At 42.4% G+C, this 16,841-nt stretch overlaps 1 protein-coding gene across 8 annotated transcripts in view; it reads right to left on the reverse strand.

The window, feature by feature from the left end:
* The window catches only part of caska (calcium/calmodulin-dependent serine protein kinase a), a 177,515-nt gene that overhangs the window by 82,028 nt on the left and 78,646 nt on the right, over positions 1-16,841 (reverse strand). For all 8 annotated transcript variants that reach the window (XM_047156098.2, XM_017469539.3, XM_047156092.2 and 5 more), the window contains exon 2: positions 14,222-14,334. In XM_047156098.2, the coding sequence (XP_047012054.1) occupies positions 14,222-14,334 (113 nt within the window). The remainder of the gene's footprint in view (positions 1-14,221; positions 14,335-16,841) is intronic.

Consider the following 16,841-nt stretch of genomic DNA (forward strand, 5'->3'; position numbering starts at 1 on the left):
TCTCAGTGTTGTTCTTTGGAGTCCCTTTGAAATATCTTTATAACCCTTCCCAGAGTGATGTATTTCAATCGTCTTCTTCCTCATCATTTCTGGAATTTCTTTCAGTTTTGTCATAGTGTTACTGGGTAAGACCTTTGAACCAACTTCATGCTGTGAATAAGTTCTATTTAAGTGTTGATTTGATTGAACAGGGTTTGCAGTAATCAGGCCTGGTTGTGTTTAGTCCAGCTGAACCCCATTATGAATGCAGTTTCATAGATTTGGGGAATTAGTAAATACAGGGGTGCAAATACATTTTCACACAGGCCCAGTTGTTATTGGATTACTTTTTTTGCTCCATCATTTAAAAACTGTATTGTGTGTTTAATCAGGTTGCCTTTGTTTTATCTTAGATGTTGTTTTCATTTCTGAAACAACTTAGTGCGAGATTACGAAAAATCTCCTACTATGTACGAAAAACAGAATAAAAAATACTTTTTCACATGACTGTATTACGATGCAAGTAGCAAAAGATTCGACTTTATTTTTCTTGCAACGTTACTATGAGCAACAAAGTCAGTCAGGGAGTACACTTAAATATCCAACAAAATCCAGTGCTTTCAGAGTTTCCAGAGAATAATAAAAATAAAAAGTCCAATGAACTGCACTATATTTTTGGCAGCTCAGTACATCATCCAGGTAAAAACACGGACCATTTGAGTCACTGCGTGAGAGGTTCTGACTGCGTGGGGAATTATGGCCAATACACCCGAGTAGATAGACGAGACTGAATCTTATTTGACGATCACATACATAATTGAAATAATGTCATGTGATTTTATCTGGTCATGTTTTTGTGGTAGCCATGTTACGATAGCTTATGAATGTGCAGACCATCTTTAAACAGATGCCACACATTTCTCGTTTAATAACTGCAGTCAATTCATCACGTTGGATGAGAGAATCCAGGATAAATAAGCAAGTTCAAATTGAGCAGCATGCTTATTTATGCATAATATTCATCTCAGAGCCAATGTGCTTGTGTTGAGGACTAGAGGGTTTTTTTTTTTATTCGTTATTCACTGAAGTCAGCTGAAATGAGCTGTTATTATTGTAAAACGGATCGTGTTTGTGGAAATGCACAGTCTAGACTGTTATTCCACTTATAGCTCAGCGATCTGCAAGCAGTTACAATGTTGAATATATTATTGGACGACACGTCACAACATTTATAGTTAATAGGGCTGAGTAAAAAATATAGATTCTAATCGATCCTCTATCGATATTGACTTTAATCGATCTTCAATTTAACGAAACGATATTGATTTGGGAAATCCCTGAATCGATTCTTAATGTGCGTGCTTTACTTGAGAGCATGCGAATATCATCTGAATTTCGCCTCTTGTCCTGAACACATCGCCGTCTTATGTTTTGAATTTTGAAAATGGTTTTATTTCTTAAACATGTTTCAAGTTGTTAATGAATTTCATTGTGGCACATTTACAATGTTTTTGTTGATATTTTACAGTAATGTGTAGTTTGTTTTTACCGTGTGTGCATTTAATGCACAGATTTATGATTTCTTTGTTACAACGTTTTTTACTCAAAGTAAAAGTAAATTAAACATAAATGTATGGGCCCTATTATTAATGTAAATGTGTACTTCAGTAATACAGCCAAGTAGAAGGGTTCAGTTACCAGCATCTATATTAAAGTATGGATCCCGTGTCTGCAAAACGAACATTTTTAATGAAATATCGATAACCAATCGATATTGAATCGAAACCATATAAAAAGGATCCAATCGCCAAATTGGTCTCAATACCCAGCCCTGATAGTTAAGCTTTAATGTTGTGGAATGTCCACGAGACAAGCAAGTTCCTAAGTCTTCCTTAGTGTTCCCAATACTAGAAGTCATTTTTGGGAATGACACAAGAAATTTTTACCAATTATTTTATCATCATATGTAAGATGTGAATCTTTGCAGAATGTCTGGCCAGTATTAAACACTGAAAACTCCCATCATGCATCTGCCTCGAATTATTACTTTGATACCCAGCTCACCGCACAGCCAACCTCAAAATGATGCTAAATAGATTCACATCTGTAACATGAGCTCTGTTTTCTTACACTATTGTTACATGTCTTCAGAAATAAATGAAACAGCTAGTGACACTGGTAGCTAAACTGAAGCACCTGTGCAAATGCCAAAACAACAACAACAACAACAACAACAAAAACCCCTAGTAATTACATGTTTTTAATAGGCTAATTGTTTTGGGTTTAAAACTCTGAGGAGAGGACTGGGTGTGGTGGAAGGACTGTGGAAGGACTCTCTCTCTCTCTCTCTCTCTCTCTCTCTCTCTCTCTCTCTCTCTCTCTCTCTCTCTGTCTCTCTCTCTCTCGCCCACTTCCTCTCCTGTTTCCTCACTCTTTCCCCAGAACTAATCTTTGTAAATAACATGTGGGATCATTTTTAAATAGAGCAGCCATCTCACTGCTGATTTGGGGAATGGAGTATAAAGAACCTTGATGCAGTATGAGGAACGCTGAACAATACTGTATGATAAAAGAGAAGTGAAAGCAGAAACTACTTACCAAAAAGGATACGGCTTTTCAAAAGAGGACATCATAAAACTCAAGTTGTTTGAATTTTATGGCGATCGGGTGCACATTTGATCTTCTCTAGCTGCTGATTTACAGCCGAACGCAATATATTCGATGTGCACGCTGACATGCTCACCAGACATTTAGCAATGAGCTGCCCTCACGTTAACACATCACAGCAAGGAGGCTGATCAAATGTCTAGGGTCTGTCAATCAACAGCATTCGAAACAGATAGAGCTGGAGACAGCAGTGTGATTTAATACTAGCCATATCAATGTGATCAGTGATCAATGTGTTCCCTATAGAACAGGATCCAGCCACAAAAGACGAACAGTTAACAGTCTCCAGCACAAGCCTGTGTATTTCCCTCTCCAGATAATGGGCCATGTAAGGATTCATATCGGAAGAGCAGAGATCAGTAAAGGAAGAACTGTGAAGTCCAGCCAGGCTGAGGCATGTAGTGGTATAATATGTGCTTCCCACAGCCCACTGTTCCCTTGTTGGTCTGAGAAAGCCTATACACTGCTCAATTTCTCTCCATAGAGGCTTGACAGGAGCTTTTTCAGTCGTGCAATCTCAAGATTAGACTACAGCATCATGCTCCTCTCAGGTCTGCCCCTGCATGCCATTAGACCCTTAGAATTTATCCTTGTTTTCAATTTCCCAAAGTTCTCCCACACCACCATATTGCTGCATTCCCACCACTCGCTCCTATAACTACCCGCATCCAATTTCCCAACTCATTTTCTCCCCAATTTGCTCATCTGCCAAATCCCACCCAACACCCAGCTCTTTCCTATCAGACCAGCCACCAGCCAGTCATGCTGCAGCATAACACACTCAGAGCATGCATAAGCCCACAGACACCCACAACTGGCTACTGATTTACAGAAGAATCAGGGCTCCAGATGGCGAGTAATATGTCGCCAATGCGACCAACTTTTTAATTTTGCGACCATGTTTTTCTGCCAGTCGCCGGTGGCCACCGTTACCCACAAACGAAATAGAAATGACCATACGTCTTCTTGTGTTAGGCTACTGAACTCTCATCTCCCGTTGAGCATGAGTCTACATGCCCTATCGCGTGCACTCCTGTATGGTTACCAATAAATAAACTCTGCACTCCTGTCCTGCAGTGGTTGACGCGTCGGCTGTATAGATGAACAGAAACAGGTTCAACGTCACGTTTATCTGGTTAAAAAGTTGGAAGTGTAAACTTTATTAAAGGTGTTTAATTTAGTTTGACGTGGTTTAGTTCGTTGGAATTTGAATTTATCTGTTACATGTAGGCTAGTTAACTGCGTAGTTAACTAACGTTAGCCAGCTGACGAGAAAAATATCAGACTTTTTCTCATTCCCTGCCCGTCCAAACCCTGCCTCCTCTACATCAGATGCCGACGATGTCGAGACTCGGTCAGTGAAAGTTCTCGAGTGACATTTGAGTCATCCCAGCCCGTTTCAATTGGTGTGCAATCTTTTACATTTGATGACAGTCAAGCGCAGCGAGTTGAGTCGTCTTCTCCCGTCCCTGCGGCTCCCGTCCCGACAAGACCGTTTAAATCAGCTGGGCTACAAGAGCTCGCCTGGTTACGTTATGACGATTGGAGAAAGCACTGCACCTTTTGAGCTAAAGCAGGACAAGATATTGCTGGTAAAACAGAGTTGATTACCAGTTCGAGTCATTTTAAAAAAGAAACCGTGAAGAAGCATGGTGACAGTAAAAAACATAAGAATGCCAGGGATTGTGTCATTGCTAGGTCTGCCCCGCGTGCCGCCCCAATCGTGAGAGCAGTGCAACGTGCTAGTGATAAAGTCGCAGAAAAAGAGATGAGGGAATTGAAAATAAAATTCAATGCAGCCTACATGACTCTGAGCCTGAATAAGCAGGAACTAATTGTACGTAACTGAACAAAAACGTGAAAAAAAAAAAGAAAGAAATGACTGGACATTTAAGTATTTACGGTAATTTGATTCAATATGACATACTGAACATTGCACATATTGTGTATGTAAAGAATACATTGTGTAAACGATGGGAGGCAGAGTAAACAAAGGCAGACAGTACAGAGGGGAAAGAAAAGGCAGTGTGAGGTAGCCGTTTAACAATGATATCATCATATATCATATGACATCACTATATTACGGCTCCTGAAAATTTGAATCGGCGCCTAAATATTTTGGGTTTAGGAGCCAATGGCTCCTAGATTATTTTTTTTTGCCTGGAGCCCTGAGAATGGGTGTATGCCATCCCTCCCACCCAGAGAGCATGGCCAATTTTGCTCTCTTGGCTTTCGGCCACGAATGGCTATGGCACAGTCTGGATTTAAACTTGCAGTCTCCCGACAATGACACTTTTCTGTTGCACCACTTGGGTGTCCTCTGCATCAGATGTAAAACACTGGGGCTTCCCTGCAAAAACAGAGCAATGCAAACCTACCTCAAGACATTTATTAAACCCCAACCTGCACCACATTCCCTTCAAGCTTAACTTGACTCACCTTCCCTCAAGACACAAGGAAAACATACATCCTGGCAGCCAGCTGGTGGAATGACTGGTCTTGTAATGTTTTTGGCTCTGTACTAACTAATACTAACTTCCCTCTGGCAGGGTTTCAGCTTGATGATTAGCTTTACAATTTTAATATTCTTAGACCATGACCTATTACCTCACTAGCATGAGGATGTGTTTTTGATAGAAACTACAAAGTACATCTGTAATTCACTCTGCATACGGGCTAAATGCAGTAAACGGAAATCAAACAGTAGGACAGAGTATAAAATCTGATGATGCACATGGACAGGACAAAAATCTCACCATTATGAGAAGAGTCAATTATCTGTACCCGTTAAGTGCCAGCAGGCAAAAAATTAAAACAACAACAAATAACCCAACACGATACAGTCTGAAACCCACACAGAATTTCAGCAGACACACGTCCGGTCAACTCGCCGTGATTTACGAATATTAGTGTAAATAGTGTACTTGTTCCCTTTGCCAATTAAATCGAAAACGGAAAGAGGAAACCCTCATTTCATCAACATTTCACACAGATTTCCGAAGAGTATCAAACTTCAATAGGTGGTTTGCTATGAGCCACAGAGGCTTCAGGAAGCAGAAGTGTGAATATCAGTCACCTTTGTGGCATGTGCTGTGTATGAGGAACAACTATAATAAGCAGCTAGGAGTAGATCTCGGGCTTGAATGTTCATGACAATGCAAGTGTAATTTACTGGTTAATCTCAGCCGGTTGCTGTTTTGCTAAGGAGCACATACATTTATATATATATATATATATATATATATATATATATATATATATATATATATATATATATTTTTTTTTTTTACATAGCAACTAAGAAAAACAAGTCAGTTGTGGCTACTAAAGGCAAACTTACACTGAAAGCTTATATGAAGTGTGCACACAAGCTTCGGGTTCAACCAGACATGTGAACTGCCTTAAAAGACATGTACCAACTCATCCTGGCTTTGTATACTGTACACCAAGCCATTTAAATAAATGAAAAATAATTACAGTTTAAAAATAAGAATTTATTTACATATTGTTCAGCAGCATCAGTGTTTTTAGGATACCAGTAATAATCTCAAATCAGTTAGCTCCATTTGATGCTTTTTAGGTCGGCTCTCAATATACGATCACACTATTAGAAACAGATCCAATGTTTGTACAGTACATACGCCTACAGATAGAAATCTATAAAGTGTGAAGTAGGTTTTTTTTTTTGCTGTTGAAGATGATGTGAAGCAGGTTATCTAGCGAAGAAGGCTTTAATTTTCCTGCGATATACAGCGATTGAAAAACCTTTCGTATTTGCTTGTTGACCAGACATAATTAGTACATATGTTATGCAGTGACCCGTATGCATTCAGTTCAACTGGTAAAAACACAAACCAAAAAATTTAGCTCATCATGCTTTGAAAACAAACTATTAAATATAGTTCCTGTACTGTTTTAATAACATGAATATTGATCAACTGCACAATTTTGCCCTTATTACTCATTTCCCTCCTCCACATTTTCTACTGAATGCCTCTGCATTAGGTTGATATCTGTACATTTAACCCCATGGCAGCCTGCTAACAATAAACAGCACATGACTTCCCTATACACTTTACAGTGGTGAAAAAGAGGAAACGATGTAAACTCTTGACTTTGTTTCTGTACAAGCAGCCCTCTGTTTATTCAACTGTGGCTTATTTTCTTCACTCTACTTCTCATTTTTATAGTTTGTCTGGTTTCTCTTCTCTCTGTTTGCTTCTGAAATCACTCAGTACGTTTATACGTGGACAACGATAATCCGATAATAACCAGATTGAGACAATACTCTGTTAAAGAAACTACCATGTAAACAAACAGTGATTCTTGATGACCTTAATCCAGCTAAAGTCGTACTCGAAGTAAACACAAATCGTATTGAGACATGTGGAGTATTCCTGTTTTAGTCGCATTATCGAAGTGCATTACAGACATGTACACACCTTAATCACATTATTAACATCGTGTGGGAGTTTTCACGGCATTGTGCGACAGGACACATACACATATGGCAGAGCTCAACCTTCTTACAGCAAACAAGAGAACATGGCTGCGTCCAAAACCACATATTTACATGCTATATAGAGGCGAGATACATGAGTCTGATGTGGCCCCTGATATTGTGGCTTAATGACATGTGCTGTTAATGGATGTTAAATTCTATAACATGTAAAACGGGAATATGAAATGAATATTCTAAAAGCAACTCATGTAAACACCTTAATCACAATATTGTCTTATTCAGAATAAGGTCAATAATTACATTACTGCCGTCCATGTAAACGTAGTCAGAGTGAAGGATCAACAGTGGGGGAAAAAAACATCTTTGTAGCAAGTTCCACTTTGATAGTCATGATCATAACCAATAATTCAATAACATTTTTTAACTCTGAGAGGATGCCATGGCAACATCTGGGCTCTACCTGAACTGGAACTACACATATGCAGAGATGTCTATGAGAAGCAGCATGCTTCTTTCTTCATCTCACTAAACATATTGTAGCTTAATGCAAGCGGGCGTACTAGAGTTTGGCTGATTTCTCTGGTCAAACCTTTCCCCGGACCACTGTTCGGGGCACAACAAGGCATAAAATTGCCATATTTCATGAGACAAATACACCACGTATCAAGAAATAAAGACTCTTCTCTTTACTGGCATCGAGGTGATGGAGTGAACTGAGCAACAAGTACTAAACATGCAATTTATATAACCATTTATTTAAATAATAATAATAACAATAATAATCTAGTTTGGTACCTGTACTAACGCCTTTTTTTTAATCAGGGGGTTATTCATTAATTTATTCATTCAAACATCTTCAGTAAGTGTTTTATCCTGGTCAGGGGTGCACTGAATCTGGACCCATCTTGTGAACACTGGGTGTAAGGAGAGGAACAGTTATTAGATGGGATGCCAGTTCATCTCAGGGGCACATTCACACACTCATTTACACCCAAGATCCACCTCCTGCCATGCTTTTTGGGAGAAAATCAGAGAACCTGGAGGAAACCCATGTAAATATGGCAACAACATGCCACCATACCAGAGTTTTAGCTTAATGATATTCTTCAACCCAGACAGGTCCATTCATGGAGGCGACCGAGTGAGTACTTATTCTGCAAGTGTTTCTCAATAAGGGTGCCTCTTAAATGTTGTAAAGCCCTGCATACTCAGCTGATATATAAACCTAACTTGTTCAATGTGATAATAAGAAGGAAGTATCCAGTATGGGGGTACAAACTGATAGCAATCATCAAACCATCTTCCTACCCTCTCTTGCTCTTCAGTGACAGATAGTCAGTAACTGAGGCTCAACTGAGTGTTGAGCAAATTAAATAGCGAGATGGGATCTGTCCATTTGAGTTGGACTCCCTGGAGATGTCTCAGTGTGCATATGAAGAAGAATCCACCTCTTCAGTGTCAACTTTTTAATGGCTCTGCTCACGGGCACCATTCTCCCCTACGCCGAGTAGACGGCTTCACTGGCACAACCTGAGACGCAGGCGCTAATAACAATATTAAAAATTCAAACAGTGCTAATGAAAAGCCACAGTGGCAAGCAGGGAAGATGAAAGGTGCAAACCATGTGCCACTATGAATATGATAATAGTGGCACATGGTTTAGGATCAAATGTGTGATCAAATGCTAATACACAGTAAGATGATGTGTGTGTGTGTGTGTGTGTGTGTGTGTGGGGGGGGGGGGTTAATTAAGAATTGAGACATTTCTGAGAGCCATGTGAGCTTCAAGTCCAAAAAAAACATGTGGACTACATGCATATTTTTGTTTAAGTTAGAGAAAATATACATTTATCCATAAAGTGCACAAAGCGTCCGCTGTCACACACAAAAATAAAGTGTATTATGGATTACTCTCTGAATCCTGAAACCAGTGTGGAGTATCAGTGTATCAGTGAAGACGACCGCGCTTGTAGAACTTAACACGGATATGTTTTGTTGAGCAGGGATGGATTTTGGGCTTCACAGAACTCTGTCTCTGAGGCCCTCCCTCCCACTGCGCTTCAGCACATTAGTCCCATACGAGGCCACTTCCTCTCAGGTCAATTCCACTGTTTGAGATTTCGATTACTGTGCTTCATGCTTTCACTCCCCACTGGCTCGCAACCAACAAGAACTCACGCCGAGTGACGGGGTCAGTGAAAGGACACACTCAACTGAGTAAAAGCCTTCACTGTTTATCTTTTGAGAAGAGAGGTCTATGAAATATACCCGGCGCTGGAGGCAGACCGTTCGTGAGTGTTTTATTCAAGCCTGAAGAAAGGAGAGAATGAAAATGAGAGCATCCAAGAGCTCTGGCCACTGAGCAGAGAATAAAGGAAACACACCCCAGTGTGCCCCGATATAACAAATGGATTTTTCCATTCGCTGTTGGAAGCAGAAAAACAAGAGCTGGCCGAGTTACTGGAAATGTTGGGGCGGCAGCTTTACAGTTAGGATAACTGCTAAAATGTGAGAGGTTTTATTGTGTGGTCAAATGAATAATACATCACAATATGAGCTACAGAAAGCTGGGAAAACAGTCAAAAACACAAGTTGGTATTATTATTGCTCGATATCTTAAGCAATAGTTACCGGATGTGTGCGCCGTGCATAAAAGAGCCATTCGGTTATATGGCTATGAGAGAACCTACAGGACGATCTAAGGCAATTCTCAGCACTAGCAACATCTATCCTAATCAGCCATCCAGCACTCCTCCATTCCTCGCAGGCTGTGCCTGTTATTTTATCCAGAAAGTGCATGGCTATGCTGTCGGCTTCGGTTTGCGCTCTCCTCCATTCTGCCGGGCCTCTTTCACATCAGCTGCTCCCACAAGCCTCTGACTGGATTAGCTGCTCGATGCACCTTCTGCTCAGCTCTTGACTCGAGCGCCTCACATTTCGCTCTCCATTAACACTTTTTCTGCAAGTCTTCACACTGACAAATTTATCTCCTTGACCGTGTTTGAAACACTGATGCTGCATACCGAAAGGAGATTCCCTCGACAACCGCCAAGAACGACTGCTAGCACACGCAGTTCATACAGTGCACGAGAGTTCATACATAATTCAGTATTAAAAATAAAGTCGACAACAGCACTAAAAGGAACAATCCACCTGCAACATGACTTGAATATTAACCTTTATAAATAACATGATCGTCCATGATTTAGTTTGCGATGAAATTCGGAGTTGACCTTTTAGTTGACTTTTCTTTCATCAGCATGTTCCACTAGAGTGTAGTAGACGAGGCTGTAATAGACGAGGCTATAGTAGATGAGGCTGGAGGCTGTAGTAGACGAGGCTGCAGAAGACGAAGCTGTAGTATACGGGGCTGTAGTAGACAGGGATGTAATAGACGAGGCTGGAGGCTGTAGTAGACGAGGCTGTAATAGACGAGGCTGGAGGCTGTAGTAGACGAGGCTGTAATAGGCGAGGCTGTAATAGGCGAGGCTGTAGGCTGTAGTAGGCGAGGCTGTAGTAGACAAGGTTGTAATAGACGAGGCTGTAGGCTGTAGTAGGCGAGGCTGTAGTAGACGAGGCTGTAATAGGCGAGGCTGTAGTAGGCGAGGCTGTAGGCTGTAGTAGGCGAGGCTGTAGTAGACGAGGCTGTAGTAGGCGAGGCTGTAGTAGGCGAGGCTGTAGTAGACGAGGCTGTAGTAGGCGAGGCTGTAATAGGCGAGGCTGTAGGCTGTAGTAGACGAGGCTGTAATAGACGAGGCTGTAATAGGCGAGGCTGTAGGCTGTAGTAGGCGAGGCTGTAATAGACGAGGCTGTAATAGGCGAGGCTGTAGGCTGTAGTAGGTGAGGCTGTAGTAGACGAGGCTGTAATAGGCGAGGCTGTAATAGGCGAGGCTGTAGTAGACGAGGCTGTAATAGGCGAGGCTGTAGGCTGTAGTAGGCGAGGCTGTAGTAGACGAGGCTGTAATAGGCGAGGCTGTAATAGGCGAGGCTGTAGGCTGTAGTAGACGAGGCTGTAATAGACGAGGCAGTAGGCTGTAGTAGACAAGGCTGTAATAGGCGAGGCTGTAGTAGGCGAGACTGTAGTAGACGAGGCTGTAGTAGACGAGGCTGTAATAGGCGAGGCTGTAGTAGACGAGGCTGTAATAGGCGAGGCTGTAATAGGCGAGGCTGTAATAGGCGAGGCTGTAGTAGACGAGGCTGTAGTAGACGAGGCTGTAGTAGGCGAGGCTGTAGTAGACGAGGCTGTAGTAGACGAGGCTGTAGTAGGCGAGGCTGTAATAGGCGAGGCTGTAGTAGGCGAGGCTGTAATAGGCGAGGCTGTAGTAGGCGAGGCTGTAGTAGACGAGGCTGTAATAGGCGAGGCTGTAGTAGACGAGGCTGTAATAGGCGAGGCTGTAATAGGCGAGGCTGTAATAGGCGAGGCTGTAGTAGGCGAGGCTGTAGTAGACGAGGCTGTAGTAGGCGAGGCTGTAGTAGACGAGGCTGTAGTAGACGAGGCTGTAGTAGGCGAGGCTGTAGTAGACGAGGCTGTAGTAGACGAGGCTGTAGTAGGCGAGACTGTAGTAGGCGAGGCTGTAGTAGGCGAGGCTGTAGTAGACGAGGCTGTAGTAGGCGAGGCTGTAGTAGGCGAGGCTGTAGTAGACGAGGCTGTAATAGGCGAGGCTGTAATAGGCGAGGCTGTAGTAGACGAGGCTGTAATAGGCGAGGCTGTAATAGGCGTGGCTGGAGGCTGTAGTGGACGAGGCTGTAATAGACGAGATTTCCTGTTCGGCGTGATGACGTTTAATGTCCCCGACAACCTCTGTAGTCCCGTTTAGCCACTTGTTAGCATAGCAACCGCCTTTTTTAAGCTTAACAAAAGCACGAGGGGGGTGATACTGATGTATTTTATATCATCGAATAAAACGTGAAAATATCTTATTTCAGGCATTTAACCAAAAACCCATTCAAAAAACCCAGAGTTCGGGAACCGCAAGTGCTAAAATGCTAACTCGTCTCCGAGTTTTAGGACTCATGTTTGCAGCTCTCTATTATACATGTCTCTACAATCTCCGTGTGTCCTTCAGAATTACTGCTAACCTGCACTAACAATGAAATGCCATCTGCAGTGCAACAAGTCACTCGAATAAACAAGACTCAGACACAGAACACAATTAGAGGAGTCGGGGCTCGCTCGCGCGCGCACGCACGCACACACACACGCACACACACACACACACACACACACACAGCACTGCTCCGATAGATGGCCAAGGTCAGAGCTGAGAATAATTACAGCACAGAGACAGACTCAACACGCACATGCACACAAAATGTGTGTGTGTGTGTGTGTGTGTGTGTGTGTGTGTGTGTGTGTGTGTGTGTGTGTGTTGTGATTGCGAGTGTGCACCAGTTCAAATAAAGCCATACATGAGGCAAAACTGAGAGACTGGCTCAAGTTGCATGACACATCACAGAGGATTACGCTTGGTATATTGTGTATTTAATTACAGCATGTGTTCTAACACACTCAACAGGGTCCATGAAGGATAACCAGAGGGGTCTTGATTCTTTATTTAAAAAGGAAAAAAAAAAAAAAGGTATGGTTAAACTGTAAAAGTTGACACTCTGGAAATGAGAAGGAGGGAGACTAAGTGTGTGTGTGTTCTAGTGTAGGATCAGTAGCTCAGTCAGCTCTTCTCACACTCTCTCTACAGGAAGTACTAACGAGAAGACTGGAGAGCTCTGAAGTTCACAGCTAAACTCCTGCACTCTGAATATAATGTATATAATATAGCGCATTGTATGAACTGATGCAATAATCTAGTCTTCATTTCAAATAAAGACTGTATTCTTTCCAATCTCTGTGCGCTGACACGAACCCTTTTGATCGTGCTTACAGACAGATGTGCTACTCAAAGTTTTATTGAACGACACTCACGGAATTGTGATGAAATTTACACCAATACACCATTACTTTTTTAAACCGTTAAACAACCTTGGTAGAACAAGAAACTATCAAAATGGCCTGTGAACACTTCCGGCCTTATTAAAAATACCAGGATGCATGAGTATACATGAATTACATGAATATGCATGTTTATAGACATGTATATACGCCCACATGGCGGACCGAAATAACTAGCTAGCAAGCTAACGACTAGTAAACTAGCTCATATTTGTCAAAAGTGGGATTTCAGTGTCGGAGTCATCATTTACACTGTTATATTACACTGTTATATTCTGAGTGATTTATTTAACAAACCTGTAAAAACAGCCCAATCAAATCTACTTTCTTCAACATTACCTTTTCGAGCACATCATCCTCAGATGGTCAAATTCTGCGAACCACTAACTACCTATGGGCGGCTGTGGCTCAGGTGGCAGAGTGGATTATCCACTAAGGGTTGGCGGTTCGATTCCCGGCCCACGTGACTCCACATCCTGAAGTGTCCTTGGGCAAGACACTGAACCTCAAGTTGCTCGAGACGCCAAGTTAGCGCCTTGCATGGCAGCTCTGTTACCATTGGTGTGTGTGAATGGGTGAATGAGAGACAGTGTAAAGAGCCTTGGAACCACTAAATTTTTAAAAAAGTGCTATACAAGTGCAGACCATAACTAAAATATGTTTCAATGCAAAAATGTGAGCTTTGTGCCATGATCTGACCCAAACAACAATCAATACAAATCAGCTATCAAAATGGAGTTAATCATTTAAAATTCAGTTTTCCTCCCCAATTTGCCCTTGGTAAATCCCACCCACCGGCCAGTCCTACCCTATCAAATGAAAACGGCTAACCAGGGAGGATGAAGCCTAACGTACTTGCTCTGGGACGTGTGAAGCTAGCAAATGCTCGTGCAGGCTCACAGGGCAGCGTAACACACACATGGAGGAAACACAAACACACACACACACATGAGCTCACAGATGCCCGTGATTGGCTAGAGTCACTGTGATTGACATGGGAGAGAGAATATGCCATCACTCTCTACTACGGACGGCTGGGGCATTGTTGGGATTCAAATCATCGTCTCCTGATGACAGGGCGGACGCGCTTTTGTTGTGCTACACGAGTTCATGCGTACTTTAAATGGAAAAAAAAAAAATAGTGTGTATGTATGTGTTTAACTCACCTTCTGTGCTCAGGCCAGGGCTAGAGGTGAACTTGGCCACGTCTACAATCTTCACTGCAAACTGCTGACCTGTCTCTCTGTTGATGCATCTCCTCACCACGCTAAATGGCCCCCTGCATCAGGAACACACACACGCACACCAGGTTAGAAGCTGTATTCACTACTGGCATCGGTTATTGTATACAATTTTATAATTTTTTTTTTTATTACAGCTCAACATTTTTCAGCAGTGCAGCAGACAGACTCGCTCGGCTCTCGCTCTCAGCAAGAACACAGCGAGTGTGTTTACGGCTACAGAGGTCTGGCTTTAGTGGCATGCTTCTACCAGAGAGGCAATGGTGTAATTGAAATTCATAAAACAAATCCAAGGAGGACCTTGGGCAGCGAGTCCAAAACATTTTCATTTATCTGGTGTCGGTGCCTCCTCTGCCTCCACTGCCATCTAAATAATTGAGCAATTGTTGCTGTTGCCTTGGTATTCGGGTGTAATCCAGGCCCGTGGGTCTGCACACATCTCTCTCAGCCACGGCATGTGCGTACACACACACACATGCAGGCTCATGAATGTAATAACTGCTCTAATTTAACTATATAAGTGGACACGGCCCTTCAGCAGCCCAAGGATATGCAAAAATGAAGGATTTTGAGGCCTGAAAAGTCATATGAGCTGGGTAGTGGAAGAGGCTATATTTAGTGTGGAGAAAGTGTGTATATTTAACCTGAGAGGAAGGAGGGAATGAGGCAATAACACCATGACACAGGGCCACACACTCCACAGAAGAAGCAGGAGAAGACTCTTCACTGGGTCACGCAGTCAGACAGAATGAAGGCCTAGTTTCAGTGAGAGGAGGATTACTGTAACCTCTCATGTTCCAGTAGAGTCCAAACCCCCTGAGAGGAAGTATGTGTTTGTATGTGTGTGTTTGTGTGTTTCACATTTCCCCTTGATGAATTGCTCCTCTTCTACCTAATAGTTTTTGGGGTTGGAGATGTACAATAATGCTGGGGAACTTTGACAGGAACTAATTATGTTTCTTGGCCTGTGTGTGTGTGTGTGTGTGTGTGTGTGTGTGTGTGTGTGTCTCCTGCTGTCTCACTACTGTTTACTCTCTCAAATCAGTGGCTGTGTCCGAAATCGCGTACTCTGACAGTACATACTGAATTCAATGCAGTCTCTACTGCACGGCCGTTGAAACCGCGTGTGTAGTATGAATACAATCCTGGACATACCACATCCGCCATGTTGGCATTGTGATGTGACCTTCGACGTAAATCATGAACACAAAAATCTTAAAAAGGTCCACCAGATTAAAGCAACCAGACTATCGGCAAAATGCACATCAGGAAAGTTAACCGGATTGGTAATGTAACGTGGGCGGGGTTAACAGGCTGAGGTAAATTCGTTGCCGTTAGCTTGGCCGGTTAAGGCATGATGAAGATCACAAAACGGGTTTCAAATGCTGTGTCAACTGTTTTCTTGTTTAAACCTTCAACAAGCTAATAATTTGTTCGGGTATTGTTGAACAAGTCCTGTTTATACAAGCTTTAACACTTGAAAAGAGCCGACGCGCTGTCGTCTTCCGCCATTTATTTTCTGAGCTCGTCTGCACCGGTCCCATTGCATTATGGGAGTTTTTTTTTTACTCGCATCGTGTCGATCGGTTGTGTACTGCGAAATCTCGCAGTGTGCCATCCGGGTATTTCTCGCCTACTGAGAATTCGGATATACTACTCCTCTGGTGTACTGCTTTCCGCCTACTGTGCAGTAGGGTAGTACACCATTTCAGACGCAGCCAGTATCTCAGAAAAGGATCATTCAATAGTTCATTTTAAAATCTACCTGCATGAATGTTTTCAGCCCATTATCATCCAGACTTCAAATGTACAGTACGGTTTGCACTATTCGACTTAAAATCATGATTCCTACTTACAACTCTTTTAGCAGTGTGTAAGGAATAATATGTGCACTTACTAAACATTAGCAGAGGAGAGTGCGGTAGCTACGTTTTCCTAGAGAATATCTACGAATGATGGCTCGTCTGAACTTTGAATTACAGTTGTAGTATATTAGCACAAATCCTGAGCAAAATAACCACTACTTCGTACACAACTTCAAGCTTATTAGGATACCCAGATTGCACTGTTCAAGACCGCATGGGCTGAGAGCAACAGATAAGTCACTTCCTGGTGAAAATCACTCTAACGTGTAATGCATCACTGGCAGGTTTTGAGCAAAATGGTGTGTTCAGCCATGACTCACTTGGCCCATTCATTTACATTTATGGCACTTGGCAGAGCCATTATCCAGAATGACTTACATTTACCTCATTTATAAGTCGGAGCAATTGAGGGATAAGGGCCTTGCTCAATGGCCCAACAGTGACAGCTTAGTGATACTGGAATTTAAACTCACGACCTTCCGATCAGTAGCCTAACATCTTAAACATGAAGCTTCCATCATAGTCCATAATTTCTCATTGATTACATAATATTAAATATTTGTTCCTTCTCATGGTTAGCACACTTGACTCGCACCTCCAGGGTCGGGGGTTCGATTCCCGCCTCCACCCTGTGTGTGTGGAGCTTGCGTGTTCTCCCCGTGCTCCAGGGGTTTCCTCCG

This window comes from Ictalurus punctatus, chromosome 6, assembly GCF_001660625.3.
Source record: "Ictalurus punctatus breed USDA103 chromosome 6, Coco_2.0, whole genome shotgun sequence".
Taxonomy (NCBI): Eukaryota; Metazoa; Chordata; class Actinopteri; order Siluriformes; family Ictaluridae; genus Ictalurus; species Ictalurus punctatus.